Below are 15,597 nucleotides of genomic sequence, written 5' to 3' on the forward strand. Positions count from 1 at the left end.
CCTGTATCCTCAGGTCAGATAGCTCAGCAGAAAGTTCCAGCGGTGGTGCTTAAGGTCCCTAAGACTTCCAAGTCGAAGCACATTTCCACTGCCAAAGCAGGTGGTCTGGTTTCAGACGCGGATCCATCCTTTCCGGCTTCTTACCAGACCATGTTAGAGAAGCAATTCATTCAGTTCCTCACTAATATGGGACTGAAGCTTGTTACTCTAATCCAGCCTGGGCATTCTGCAGACTCCTGCGAGGTTGAGCCTCTTCCTATGCCTCAGTCTGAGCCTTCACACTCTATGCCAGGAGCAGAGTTTCTGTGAGTGTCTGGTCTGGCATCTATGCACGTGAAGCAAGGAGCAGATTCTTTGCAAGTGCCTTGACAGGAATCCTCATACTTCATACAAGGAGCAGAGTCTTTGGGAGTGCATCGAGGTTCCTCCATCAAGCCTCTGGAGCTTCGATCCACAGCTTCCAACCGTATCCATTCCTTGGTGGCATCTACTGCTTCCATCTCTGGGGCAAAGTCTTCTCGATCTTCGAGATCTGCTTCCAAGCACCATTCTCACCAACAATCGAGGCCTTCCTCGAGGCATACTTCCAGGCATAGCTCTTCTTCCAAAGAGCGTCCTTCTTCAACTAAGCCTCGATCTACACCTTCCAGTTCTACTAGACCACCGACTCCTCGATCGAGGACTCCATTTCCATACCTCGAGGACTCAGCGGTTTCGATTGCTTTGTCCAAGTCTCCCTATTCTTTTGATGCCTTTTTTCCTGCCGAAGCTTCATCTTCAACCCAGGCTGCCTCGACGACCTCGAGTCCTTCTTGAGGCAAGGCATTGGCGGATCAGCTATCTTTCTCCTCTTTTCTTCGTCAGATGGCTATTGACTTGGACCTTCGATTGGATGCTGGTTCCAAATACTCTAAGGAGTATCTCGAAGTCCTGCATCTTCCTCAACCTCTGGCAGAGTCGCTTAAGCTTACTCTTCACAAGCTTATGTCTTCAGCCTGGAGACTCCTTATGCAATTCCAGCTGTTCCAGGCAAATTAGACTCCAGATATAAAACTCTCCATTACAAAGGATTTGAGAATTCAGTTATCTCACCAATCCCTACTTGTGGAGTCATCCTTGAAAAGGTCCCATCCTTCCAAGGTTTATGCTACCATTCCTCCTGGAAGGGAAGGGAAAACTATGGACAAATTCAAATATCGCATCTATCAAAATGCTATGATGTCCTCTAAAGTCCTTAATTACAATTTCCATTTTATCACTTATTTTGAGTTCCTCGTTGCACTTTTGCCTAAATTTCTCAGTTATTTAGATACTCAAAAGCACTTTGAATTTCAAGAAGTCATAGCTTTTCTATCACAATTCAGATTACATCTACTTCAGTCTTCTTACGATGCCTTTGAGTTGTCTGCCACGGCGGCTGCTTGTTCTGCAGCAATGTGCCGCCTTGCCTGGCTTCATACCATTGACATGGATCCTAATCTTCACGACCGCTTGGCTAATATTCCTTGTGCAGGCAATGACCTCTTCAATGAATCTATTGAAGCAGCCACCAAGAAATTGTCTGAGCATGAAAAATCCTTTGCTTCCATTGTCAGACCTAAGCCAAAGCCAGGTCCTGCCAAGCCTGCACACCCTCCTCCTATTTAACAGAGGTGTTTTGCTCCAAGAGTGGCTCCTTACACCCGCCCTCCTCCCAAGAAATAGCAGAATCAGAAGCAACAGAAATCTCAACCTTCTGCTATTCCTAAGGCTATGCAGCCTTTTTGACTGTTTAAAACAGAGCATAACCTCCACCGTTCTGTATCTGAACTATCCTCCCCCTATTGGAGGTCATCTCCATCATTTTTATCACCGATAGGAGACAATCACATCTGACCTCTGGGTACTGTCAATCATCAGGGAAGGATAATGTCATTTCACTCAGGTTCCACCAGAGCTTCCTCCAAGAGACTATCCTTCCAGTCCATCCCAGACCACCCTTCTTCTTCAGGAAGCTCAAGTTCTGCTTCGTCTCCATGCCATCAAACCAGTTCCTTTGGATCAGCGGAACAGGGGTTTTTACTCCTGTTACTTCCTTGTTCCGAAGAAGACGGACGATCTGCGGCCCATTCTGGATCTCGGGGCTCTCAACAAATTTTTAGTCAAAGAAAAATTTTGCATGTTATTCCTGGCATCCCTTTATCCCCTCCTAGATCAGAACGACTGGTTATGCTCTCTGGATCTCAAGGAGGCTTATACTCATATTCCCATTCATCCGGCCTCCCGCCAATATCTCAGATTTCGGGTAGGGGAATCTGCATTATCAATACAGAGTACTGCCTTTTGGCCGGCTTCATCTCCAAGAGTGTTCACCAAGTGCTTGTTAGTGGTAGCCGCAGCTCTCAGAAACCATGGTCTTCAGGTATTTCCTTACCTGGACGACTGACTCATCAAAGATTCAACATCTCAAGGGGTTATTGTAGCGACACAACGTGGTTCCTTCAGAGTTTGGGATTCGAAATCAACTTTCTCAAATCCCAACTTCAACCCTCTCAGAATCTACAATTCATCAAAGCTGTTCTGGATACTATCCAACTCAGAGCATTCCTTCAGCAACAAAGTCTGGAAGTCCTCCTTCAACTCTGTCATACAGTGTCATATCCCAGGACAAGCAGGCAGGTATTCTCACAAGTGGGTGATGTGATCCAACGGAGCCCCGATGCGGACGCCTCACAAGCAGACTTGAAGAAACTCGAAGTTTTGAGTCGCCCACACCGCGCATGCGCGAGTGCCTTCCCGCCCAGTACACAGGGCACGTCTCCTCAGTTCTTACTTTTCTGCGGAGCTGAGAAGTCCGTCTTCGACTCTGTGTGAAGTGTTTTCATTTGTGCCTTCTTTTATCCGCGGTTTTTGGTTATTTTTTCCTCAGAATCGCTGTTTTTCATCTTTCTTTTCTTTTTTTTCTTTTTTTTTAAATTTCCTCTGTTTATTCGACCGGGCAGGCCTCGTGGCCGCAGCTCCGCGGCTTCGATCTTGCGGCGGAGCTTTTTTGGCCTATGTCCCAACCTGCAACCGGTTTTAAAAAGTGTTCCAAGTGCCAGCGCGCGATTTCACTGATGGACCCTCATCGATGCTGTCTTCGGTGTCTCGGGCCTCAACATCTCCCGAAATCGTGCTGGCCTTGCTCAACACTTACATCTCATAGAAACATAGAATATGACGGCAGAAAAGGGCCGGCGGCCCAACAAGTCTGCTCACTCCAGAACCCTCCCTCAGCTAAAATGCCCTCTCTAGAACCTCCTCTCCATGAGTCCGTCCTTTAAGCATGACTCTGTAGCGACCCCACTTGTCTGTCCCAACGTCTTTTAAAGTCGAGCATGCCACTGGCCTCTACCACTTGTCGTGGAAGGCCATTCCATCGATCAATCACTCTTTCGGTGAAGAAGTACTTCCTGGTGTCTCCATGAAATCTTCCCCCTTTAAGTTTTAGCGGATGTCCTCTTGTTGGCGTGGGACCCCTAAGAAAAAAGATGTTTTCCTCCACCTCGATGCAGCCCGTGATGTATTTAAATGTTTCAATCATGTCCCCTCTTTCTCTGCGCTCCTCGAGAGAATATAGGCGTAGTCTGGTCAGACGTTCCTCATAAGGGAGATCCCTGAGTCCCGAGACCATCCTAGTGGCCATTCTCTGGATCGATTCCAGTCTCCTCTTCGTCTCGTACTTTCAAGCGTCGTTGCATCCTGTGGGAGCAGCTTTTCAGCATGGAGTCTTCGATGGAGCTTTCGTCCTCGAAGGGTGCTTCACCCTCGACATCATCCGATGCTCTGCAGGCTTCCATTGCTTCTACTCCGAGCCTCATCAAACCTGCCTCGTTTGTACCGGCTGTCTTCGATGCCTGCTGCAGTGCCTTCCTCTGTCTCTTCAGGTCAGGTAGCACAGCAGCCCATTCCGCCAGTGGTGCTTAAAGTGCCCAAGGCTTCTAAGTCCAAGCACTCTCACACTGCCTCAAGGGAGATCGAAGCCCGTGCAGGTGGTCCCATTGGAGCCGCGGATCCATCCTTGCCGGCTTCATTAGAGAAGCAATTCATTCAGCTCTTTACTACCATGGGGCCGAAGCTTCTCTCGCAAATCCAGCCTGGGCATGCGGAGGCCTCCCGCGAGGTCGAGCCGCCTCCTGTGCCTCAGTTGTATGCACACTCTACAGGGAGTAGAGTCTCTGCGAGTGTCTGGTCTGGCCTCTCGGCATGCATCGCAAGGAGCAGAGTCTTTGCCCATGCCTCCGTTGGAACCCATACACTCGATGCAAGGAGCAGAGTCTTTGCGAGTGCTTCGCGGTTCTTCCATTCAGCCTCCTCTGTTTTGTTCCACAGCCTCCAGCACTATCCATTCTCTGGGGGCTTCGGCGGGGACACGCTCTCCTCGATTGTCGAGGCCTGCTTCGAGGCACAGCTCGCATCATCGATTGAGGCATTCTTCGAAGCATTCATCCAGGCATGCCTCGCCTCATCGGAAGCAGCCTTTCCTTCAGTATTCCCCACCGCCTGCTTCGACTCTTCCGCTTCCGGACCTCGAAGACCCGGTGGGTTCTTTTTCTCCATCCAGGTCTCCTTCTTCATTGGAGCAAGCTGCCTCGAGTCCCTCTCAAGGCAAGGCTTTGGCAGATCAGCTGTCTTTTTCGTCTTTTCTGCGTCAGATGGCAGCTGATTTGGATATTCAACTTGACACTGGATCTAAGTTTTCCAAGGAGTATCTCGAGACCATACATCTTCCTCAACCTCCTGCTGAATCCCTCAAGCTTCCTCTTCACAAGCTTTTGGATCAAACCTTTGTCCGCTGTCTGGAAACTCCTTATTCCATTCCAGCTGTTCCAGGCAAATTGGATTCCAGATACAGGACTGTTCATCACAAGGGGTTTGACAATGCTCAATTGTCTCACCAATCACTTCTGGTTGAATCTTCTTTGAAATGTTCTCACCCTTCCCAGGTGTATGCCACTGTTCCTCCGGGCAGGGAGGGCAAAACGATGGACAGATTTGGTCGTCGCATCTACCAAATTCCATGATGACCTCTAGAGTCCTAAATTATAATTTTCATTTCATCACCTATTTTTGAGTTCTTCCTCTCCATCTTTCAAAAGTTCATGCCTTATCTGGATTCTCGTGCGCATTTTAAATATCAGGAAGTCCTTGCATCCTTGTCCCAACTTTGGCTGCAGCTTCTTTAGTCCTCCTATGATGCTTTTGAGCTGTCTGCTCGAGCTACTGCTTGCTCGGTGGCCATGCGGCGTCTGGCGTGGCTCCGGATCATTGACATGGACCCTAACCTGCAGGACCGGCCGACTAATGTTCCTTGTGTTGGCACTGACCTTTTTGATGAGTCTATTGAAGCTGCCACCAAGAAGCATTCGGACCACGAGAAGTCTTTTGCATCCATTCTCCGTCCAAAGCCGAAGCCAGCTCCTCCTCGTCCTGCATGCCCTCCTCTAATTTACCAACGACGTTTTCCACCGAAGCAGACTCCTTCCATTCGTTAGCCTGTCAAGAGGCAACATCCTCAGAAGCAGCAGAAGCCTCAGCCACCTGCTGTGCCCAAGGCTCCTCAGCCTTTTTGACTGTCTCGAATGGAGCATAACCTCAGTCGTTCTGCCATTTCCCGTTTTTCACCCCATAGGAGGTAGTCTCCATCATTTTTACCATCGATGGACGACTGTCACCACCGACCTCTGGGTCCTATCCATCGTCAGGGAGGGATACTTTCTTCAGTTCCATCAAGTTCCTCTGGAACATCCTCCAAGAGAGTATCCTTCCACCTCTGCCCAGACCGCCCTTCTTCAGGAAGCTCAAGCTTTGTTGCAGCTCCGCGCCATCAAGCCAGTTCCTTTGGCTCAACAGAACAAGGGATTTTACTCCTGGTACTTCCTTGTTCCGAAGAAGACGGGCGATCTGCGTCCTATTTTGGATCTCAGGGTGCTCATAGAAACATAGAAAGATGACGGCAGAAAAGGGCCACAGCCCATCAAGTCTGCCCACTCTATTGACCCACCCCATTGAGTCTGCTTGCGAGGCTTACACATTGGGGCTCCGTCGATGATGTCACTCATTCGTGAGAATAGCTGCCTGCTGTCCCTGGATAACACCTGTTAGGGTAAGTAACTGTGGTTTTTGGGAACAGTGAGCCTGAACAGATATTTCTTTCTTATCTACAAATTTAGGCCTTGATTCTGTTGGCTGTTTCTCTGGCCAATTTTTCAAACAGCAATTGATTCACTATGAAATTTGCATGCAAATGTTTTGTGCAGAAACCCACAGATTCAATCGCTCAGTGAGTGATTGAGACATGCAGTGACATGTAGTGACAAGAGAAGCAGCCTCTTGTCACTGCTGTTAGGGCTTCTGCCGGTTGTGTTTTTTTTTTTAATGGCACAGATATTTTAAGTGTATTATACATGCAAAATATCTGCCCAATAAAAATTTTTAAAAAGCCCTTCCCAAGACCCATGACAAAGCCCCCTCCCTCCCTGAACCCAAAAAATGGCAGGAGGTATGCCCACTCCCTCCTGTCACCAGACGTCCCTCACCGCCGCTGCTGCCAATCCTATGGCAGGAGGGATGCCCACAACAAGATGCACAGGGAAGGGGCCCAAGGCCTGCATTGCATAGGAGCAGGCCGGAGGAGCAGGAGGGTTTGACTGGGCACCCCTTGTGCTCCCAACTTAAAAGTTCCGGGGAGGCTGAGGGTGCAATGGCAGAGGGGGGCCCTATGGCAGGAGGGAATGGACATCCATCCTGCCATTTTGTGGGGGAGGTATTTGCGGGCAGGAGGGAGTGGGCATCCCTACTGCTGGTTTTTTTGTTTGTTTTTTTGGAGGGAGTGGGTGCCTTCAGGGGCAGGAGGGAGTGGGCATCCTTCCTGCCTTTTTCTTTGGGGTGGAGAGTGGTGAACCTTCATGGCAGGAGAGAGTGGGCATCTCTCCTTCCATCTTTTTGGGGTTTGGGTGGGTTGCTGCAATTGGTGGGGGAGGGGGGCACGCGATTGTTGGCGGATCATGTGGAGGACGTGTGGCGGCGGTGGTGGATTTTTTTCTTTTTTTAAAATGGAACAGATATTTTGTGTGTGTAATGCACGTATCGGTGTCATAAAATAAAAATGTAAACAAATCCGGCAGACCTGTCGATAACACAGTTGCCAACAGCAAAATAGCCAAGCAAATGTAAGTGAATCAATCGCTTGGCTATTTTGCATAGGGTTTTACTAATATGCATGGCCAGATCAGAAAATGGGCGATCAAGGGGGAAAACAGGTGGTGGGCCGTTTTATGGATTGGGTCAGTTAGCAGCGATCATTCCTAAACCTGTGAAAACAGGTTTAGCGATGATCACTAACTTTATTGAATCTGGGCCTTAAAGTTTTGTGGTGACTAGTTTTGGAGAAAAGGAGGAGACAATCAATACAATAAAAAGAGGCTTCTCTCTTTTTAATTCTGTAGGTTGTTCGAAAAAGGCACTCAGGACTCCAAGAACAAACCTCTAGAGCCGCGACCACCAATGATGTATGCAAATCAAGTGAGGCCTTGAGCACTTGCACATGCTCAAGGCCTGCTGGCTCCTTCCTTCTTCAAAATTCTCAGGTGCAAATGCTCAAGGCCTTGCACTGGATCTGCGTACGCCATCGGCGGTTGCGGCTTTCTTCAGCGTCGTGGCAGCAGCTTTCTTTTGCACCAATTGGTAAGCTGCTGGCTGTAGAGGGGGTGGATAAGTAGGATAGTGGTGCTACATTCATCGGTGAGGGGCCTCTTTAATTGATAGCGGTGCTGGTATTTATAGAGGGGGAGGCAGTGTATGGCAGTGCACAGCTCTGGTGGTCATCAGGGGTTGAGTGGAGGAGGAAGAAGAGGACAGCTGTGCCAGTGGTCAGATGGTGGCTTGAATATTAACCGAAATTCTAATTTTTGGGCCATTTTTTTAGCCTAAAAATCTGTTTATATTCGAATATATACGGTACCAAAAATGTTTAAATTCAGTATTTCAGTAGTTAAAACTGCTTCTGTTCTATGAAACAGAGGAATTCATGAGAAGAACAATGTACTCATTGTTACTATACAAGTGGCCATCTAAAATAGGACAAAGAAATAAAAAAAAAACTCACCAGTCCTCAGATAAAAGTAACAGCTGGCATCTGTCTTTGCAAGTTATGCAAAAATACTAGGCATAGGGGATGCTTAATGCAACAAATTCTGTTTGTTCCTGTTTGTCACACAATCCTTTAACATTTTGTGCTTTATTTTACTGGTTTATAAAAATCCTAGTGTCCTAGAGCAGTGTTTCTCAACTTTTTTCAAGCCAAGTACCCCCTAAGCCTAACAAATACCAACTGAGTACTCCTGCCCAAGCTCCACCCCTGAATCCACCCCCATAATAATGGTACTAATTGTAATGCAATTTCTTCCATCCATTTTTTATGTACACACAATATAATCTTATTAATACATAATGGTAACCACAAAATATAAAAACCACAAAGCACACTGTATGCAGCGAAAATGAAAAAAGCCCCAAATATAAATATTTAACAAAAAGGTCAAGGCAGATGACTTTAAAATATGCAATGTCACCTCAGTAACAACTATAGAAAAATAGACAAATATATAGTGTAAAATGTAGACAGCAGATATAAATTCTCAAAACTGACACATTTTGATCACTAAATTGAAAAATCATTTTTCCTATCTTTTCTGGTGATTGTCTGGTGTTGTCTGGTGATTTCATGAGTCTTTGGTTGCACTTCTTTCTGACTGCATCCAATATTTCTTTCTTTCTTTTTTTTTTTTTTCAAAGCAGTTTATTGAACGACAAAGTACAAACAAACAAAGCAGCTGAGACAACATTTTCAGAATACAGAATACAGTGCACAAAACAACAAACCATCAGAACAGGCGGAGACAATCAGAGTCCGGGTTGGGTTCTTATCAGCCAACCCCCCCCCCCCCCTTACAGTAAACTCCCATCCACCCCTGTCCCACCCTTAATCCACTGGTAGTGTAGTTACCACTGGCCTCTGCAGCCGATTGAGTATTTGGCTTTTAATAAGAGGGGGTAAAAGTATCCAAATAAGACGTCCAAACAGACTAGAAGAGCTTACTATGAGGCCGAGAAAACTGAGCTGACAAGGATTCTCAAATCATTAAAAGATGGAATTTATTGTGCCAGTACCAAATGGTGGGTGGGGAGTCCTGGAGCCAATGATTTAAAATACATTTCTTACCTACTATATAGCCCTTGTGGAGAAGTAAAGAATCACCGGCAGAGAGTCCACCCAGAAAACCCTTAGCTAAAAAGAATTCCCTCAACCTGAGAAGGAAGTAATATTTATTTCTTTCTGCCTCCTGCATGCTTCCTCTCCTCCAGCCCTCATTCCATTCCCCAACCAACATCTCTCTCTGTCCCTCCATGAGTCCAACTTTTCTTCCTCTCTCATCCAGATCATGTGCAGCATTTTTCACCACTGCCCACCAGCCCCATGCCCATTTCTCCTTCTATCACCCCTCTCCAACATTATGCCACATCTCTCCCTCCACTGAAAAGGTATGATGAGATATAAATAAAGCTTTATTATTATTATCACTATGGCCCAACATTCCTCCCCCTTGCATCCCCTTCAATCTGTCCCTCTCCACCACCATATCCAACATTTCTCCCTCTCATCCTTCTATTCCCTATGCATCTCTACCTCACTCATCTCTCTCTCCATGCCTAATTTTCCTTTCCCTATGTGCACCATCACTCACTCATGCCCAACAATTCTCCCTTTCTGTTCCCTCCCCCATGTCCCAAATTAGTGCCCCCTTCCTCTCTTCATTCTGTGTCCCATGTTTATGCCCCCCTTTCTTTCTCTGTCTAGTTCGTGCCCACTCCTCCTTACTGCCTTCCAGCATTTGTCCCACCCCCTTCCTCCCTCCCTCGAAGCCGACCCGTGCCAAAGCCTGCCTGCCCTCCGCTGAAGCCACCACAGATTTCTCCCTGCCACGCTGCATTCATCCATCCCCTGCTGCCACTGCAATTCCAGGTAAGGAAGGGCCAGGCATGTGCAACAACTGCACGCGGCTGGCCCACAAGCCTTCCCTCCGATGTTAATTCTGATGTCGGAGGAAAGGTTCTGGGCCAGCCAATAGTACTATTGGAAGTACATGGTTTTTTCCCTGTACTTCCAATAGTGATTGGCTGGCCCGAAACCTTCTCTCCGATGTCAGAATTGACGTTGGGGGAAGGATTGTGGGTCAGCCGAGTGCAATCGCTGCACACACCTGGCCTGTCCATTTACGGAGTTGCAGGGATGGATGGAGCATGTCTTGTGGCAGGGAGGGGATGGAGTGTGTTGGCTGGCAGGGAGGAATCAGCGGGGGGCAGGCAGAGAAATATTCCGGGCGGCGGTCAGTCCACGCAACCCCAACTGGCGGCCTGTGTACCTCCTAGGATACACATACCGCGGGTTAAGAAACACTGTCCTAGAGAATTTAGATCATGTATCTAAATTTATATAAGAACATAAGATTAGCCTTACTGGGTCAGACTAAAGGTCCATCAAGTCCAGTAGCCCATTCTCACGCTGGCCATCTAGGTCACTAGTACCTGGCCAAAACCCAAAGAGTAGCCACATTCCATGCTACCGATCCAGAGCAAGCAGTGGCTTCCCCTATGTCTTTCTCAATAACACACTATGTACTTTCCTCCAGGAAATTGTCCAAACCCTTCTTAAAACCAGCTATGCTATCCGCTCCGATTCTCACCTGAAGCAGTATTCCAACATATATGTGCAGGTGTGTGCTGATACATTTTTTTTCTGCTCCATGTGCACAGTACTAGCTGCCCTTAGCTCAGAAACTTGTGCCTGTATCTGATTATCTCTTTCTGATTTAGTGTAAGTTTTGGACAGATCTTATTTGCGTATAATTTGATGGCATTGTTGAGCAAAAACTGAGCATTACTCTTTTATTAGAAACTGTATGCTAAGCTATTAATGTGCTATTCTAATGTAAGCTTTATTCATTGATCCTTGATGAATAATGCTTGCTGGTAAATATTTTTTATTGCACTTTTGCTTTAATTTTTTATTCATGAAAAAGCAAATGATCAAATGCTAAATGTAGAATCTAGGACTACATATTATCCTACTTTATGTAATTCACTTTATTCTCTTCATTTTGATACGACAGACATCATAGATGAGTACTTTGAATATGATGCTGAGGAGTTTCTGGTCTCCCTGGCCTTGCTGATTACAGAAGGACGAACACCAGAATATTCAGTAAAAGGCAGAACCGAAGGCTTGCACTGCCCTCCAGCACAATCCAGTCAACCAGTGTCAAGCAAGCATGAATGCAGTGATAAATTGGCACAGGTAGCATTTTCCTAAATTAAAACACAACTTTTGAAGAATTGTATTTAGCATTTATGTAAATACCTTAATTGATTTGGTGAGTATGTAAGTGCTTGTTATCAGTTGAATTCTGTAGTTTGAGAAACAAGGTTTATTTTATTGTGTACATCAGGGGTCCCCAAACCCCGGTCCACAGCCCACTAGCGGTACACGGCTGTCTGACAGCCGGGCTGCAGGAGAACTGCCAGCAACGGGCATCTCTTCCCCTCGTCTTGCCATCTCCCGCCCTTCCCCTCAATTTTGTGGGTGTTCCAGAGTTTTATGTTTCTGAATGACTGGACGTGGCAACATTCTCACAAGTCCTGTGCAACTGCCCCAAAGCTTCTCCTCTGACACATTTCCTGTTTCTGCCTGAGTGGCTTGCATCAGAGGAGAAGCTTTAGGGCAGTCGCACGGGACTTGTGAAAATGTTGCCGAAACAGAAAACTCTGAAGAGCACCCGTGAAGGTGAGGGGAAGGGAGAAAGGTGTCCCGATAAGGGGAGGAGGTTCAGTGATGCTGGGGAAGGGTAACAGACACTGAAAGGGAGAGAGAGGGAGGATGGAATGGCTGGATGGAAGTGGGGAGGGGAGAAGATGCTGGTTGGAAGGGGAGAGACACTGGATGGGAGGAAGTGGGGAACAGAGAAAGGGGAACAGACGCTGATTGGAAGGGGGGAGAGAGGGAGCAGACACTAGAAGTAAGTGGGGAGAAGAGAAAGGGGAGCAGACGCTGGATGGGAGGAGAGAGGGAACAGACGCTGAAAGTGGAGAGAGAGAGGGAACAGATGCTAGAAGGAAGTGGGGAAGAGAGAAAGGGGAGCAAATGCTGGATGGGAAGGGAGAGAGAGAGGGGAACAGATGCTGAAAGTGGAGAGAGAGGAAGCAGATGCTAGAAGGAAGTGGGGAGGAGAGAGTGAGCACATACTGGATGGAAGGAGGGAATAAAGAAAGAGCACATGCTGGATTGGGGGAAGAGGATAGATTTAGTGAGATACTGGAAGGGGTGAGGGAAAGAGGTGGCAAGCTATAGGTAGACACAATGAAAAGAAAATTGAGGACTGGAAAGTAAAGAGATAAGAGGTAGAAAACAAATTGAGAAGGAAGAGCAGAAAAGGAAGCAAGAGGAGAGAGAGATACCAGAATATTGGGAGAGGAGACATATACCAGATCTGAAGGGAGGAAAGAAGGAGAGTGATGCCAAAAACCACCTAGGGGGAGGGAGCGATAGATGGAAGGGAAGAAGAACATGGATGTCAGACCATGGGCAGAGCGGAAGGAAGAAGATAGGTGCCAGGCCAATTGGGGGTGGGGTGGAGGGAGAGACAGTTTCGGTATAGGCATAGAAATAAAACAGATGCCATATGGAAGAGCCAGAGAGAAGACAGACAGTGGATGGAAGGAAGAGAATGACAAGAAGATGAGGAAAGCAGAAACAACAAAGGTAGAAATTTCTATTTTGCTAGAAATGTATTGTGTATAAAACTGCCCTACAAACCTGCTCGGAATCCCCCCTTCCTGCCCCCCCAGTCCCTGGAAAAATTTCTAATCTAATCTAATGCTTAGTTTTGTATACCGAGTCTTCAATCCAAGAGAGCTCGACTCGGTTTACAGTAGTTAGATAAGGTAATGAATATATGAAACAATGATTAAATTAAGCAAATAGTAACATAGTAGGAGAGGAATTAATTACCAAAATGTTTGGTGAACAGAATGGTTTTCAAAGACTTGCGAAAAGATGAAAGAGAACTAAAACTTTGCAAAAAAAGTGGAAGATCATTCCAAAGTTGGGTGAGCTTGAAGGACAGAGATTGACCAAAAGCTTTGGTTCTTTTAATACCTTTACTAGATGGACAAAATAGCTTAAATTGTTGATCGCCCCTTGCAAAAGAGAATCTATAAATATTCCAAGATAGAGGGACTAACGGAGAGAAGATACCAAAGAGAATTTTGAAAATGACACAGGCACATTTAAACTGGACTGTAAAATACATGGGAAGCCAATGCAGATTATAAAGTAATGGTGTCACATGATCAAACTTACATTTCTTGAAAATCTATCTGGCAGCAGTGTTCAGGATCAATTGTAATCTAGAAAGACAATTTTTTGTAATACCGAGATAGAGGGCATTATAGTAGTCAAGATGAGATAAAATAATCGACTGAACCAGAATGGAAAAATGTTGTTGAAGGAAAAGATGTCTGACTTTCCTCAGCATACGCAGATTGAAAAAACATTTCTTGATCACAGAGCTAATCTGATCTTAAGAGAGCGAGGAATTGAAAAGGACTCCCAAAATCTTGGCAGAAAATTTGATTTGTAGGGAAGTTCCAGAACTAGGGAGGAAGTCCAATTTCGGGCCAAGCCACAATAATTTCATCTTGGATGCATTCAATTTCATCCGAACAGACTAGGCCCATGTTTGGAGTTTAGAGATAAAAAGATTAACTTTAGGTACTAAATCAATAGTGTCCGGCTCTATCTCTATTAAAATAAAAATGTCATCTTGCATAAATGAACAGAGTTTAATATGTGGACAACTTGAAGAGATTAAGGGTAGCCATATAAAGATTAAATAAAATTGGTGAGAGCGGGGAGCCCTGAGGGACTCCACAAGAAGATTGCCAGAAAGCAGATGTATTACCTTCAAAATGAACTGAGTAAGAGAGATATTTAAGAAATTTAGAGAACCAGTCCAGGACAGTTTTGTTGAACTGAAGTAAAATGGAATATTTGTTTTGAGATTGAATTCGTTGGATTTTAGAGAGCAGAGTTCAGTACTGAAATTAGAATGGAAACCATGTTGAAATGATTGGAGAAGAGAGAATTTATCTAAATAATCGGTAAGATGGCTGGTTACACAATTGATTCTAGCATTTTTGTCAGTAAAGGTATGTTGGCAATTGGACGATAATAAGAAGAAACAGTGGGGTCTAAATCAGCTTTTTTAAGAAGAGGGGAAAGGTGCTCAAGGGCTATGGGTTGGGGAGTAATTTTCTGACCATGGTTCATCTTTTGTATTTTCCTCCTAGTTCGGCAGTTTTGGTTAATGGTACGGTTTCTGGTTATTTTCCGGTGAAGCGTGGCACTCGTCAGGATTGTCCCTTTCCCCTTTATTATTTATTTTATATTTGGAGCCCTTATTGCAGCAGATTCGGGAGGATGGATCGGTTTTTGGGTTGTCCATGGGGTGGGAGGAGGTACATTGCTTGGCCTTTGCGGACGATATCTTCTTGTTGACCCAACTGGTTCGGTCTCTTCCCCGGGTGTTGCAATTGGTTGGTGGCCATGGCAGGGTGTCTGGTTTGGAGTTAAATTTGGATAAGTCTGAGGCTATGGCTGTGGGTGGGTACGCTTACAGGGATTGGTCGGTTTCTTTCCCTTTGCGACAGGTGGCACACAAACTCAAATATTTGGAGGTATACATCACTGGCAATCTATTCCGGGCTTACAAGTGCTCTTGAACAAGTCCAGGGATCTCTTGAGTCTTTGGGCTCGTTTTTCATTGTCCTTACGGGGTCGCATTGCTCTTTACAAAATGATTTTGTTCCTTAAGTGGGTCTATGTGATGTCGACTTTTCCATTGTATATGACTAATAAGGATATTAGCACGTATCACACTGTATTAAGTAAATTTCTTTGGAATAATAGAAAACCCAGAATGACTCTTGCTCAATTATCTTTACCTGTGGACGGGGTAGACTGGCGCTTCCGGACTTGAGGAGATGTAATATAGCATGTCTCCTTCGGCACTTGGTGGACTGGATTAAGAACACTCGGTTTTATACACCTGTCACTCTTGAACAGCAGTTGATGGCTCCTACTCATTTGCTGCATTATCTTCACACTAAGCGCCTATACAGGATTTTTCCTACTAGGACTCATCCCTTGCTGCGTTCCATGAGCCAATGTTGGCAATGGTTGTGTAAACGCATGCATTTGTCTTTCACCTCCACGGTTCTGTTGCCCTTGTGGGGTAACCGTGACCTGGATCCTGATGCCTCCAAACTATATTTACAGCACTGGAGGGCTCGTGATCTATGCTATGTGCGTGATGTTGTATCGGAGAAGGATGTGCCTCATTCTTTCCAGGATCTACAGGCGGTGGGTCTCTTGGAGGCTCGGGATTGGCTTTTCTACCGCCAGGTGTCTCATTTTCTCCACTCATTGGATGCTGCTACCTTGAGCGAAGACAGGGCGGATGT

The 15,597-nt window shown here is 46.0% G+C and overlaps 1 protein-coding gene across 1 annotated transcript in view; it reads left to right on the top strand.

The window, feature by feature from the left end:
- Nucleotides 1-15,597, top strand: part of FAM214A (family with sequence similarity 214 member A) — a 136,436-nt gene that overhangs the window by 22,991 nt on the left and 97,848 nt on the right. The window contains exon 2 of the mRNA XM_033920615.1: nt 11,190-11,374. Within this exon, the coding sequence (XP_033776506.1) occupies nt 11,190-11,374 (185 nt within the window). The remainder of the gene's footprint in view (nt 1-11,189; nt 11,375-15,597) is intronic.

This window comes from Geotrypetes seraphini, chromosome 14, assembly GCF_902459505.1.
Source record: "Geotrypetes seraphini chromosome 14, aGeoSer1.1, whole genome shotgun sequence".
In the NCBI taxonomy this organism is placed as follows: Eukaryota; Metazoa; Chordata; class Amphibia; order Gymnophiona; family Dermophiidae; genus Geotrypetes; species Geotrypetes seraphini.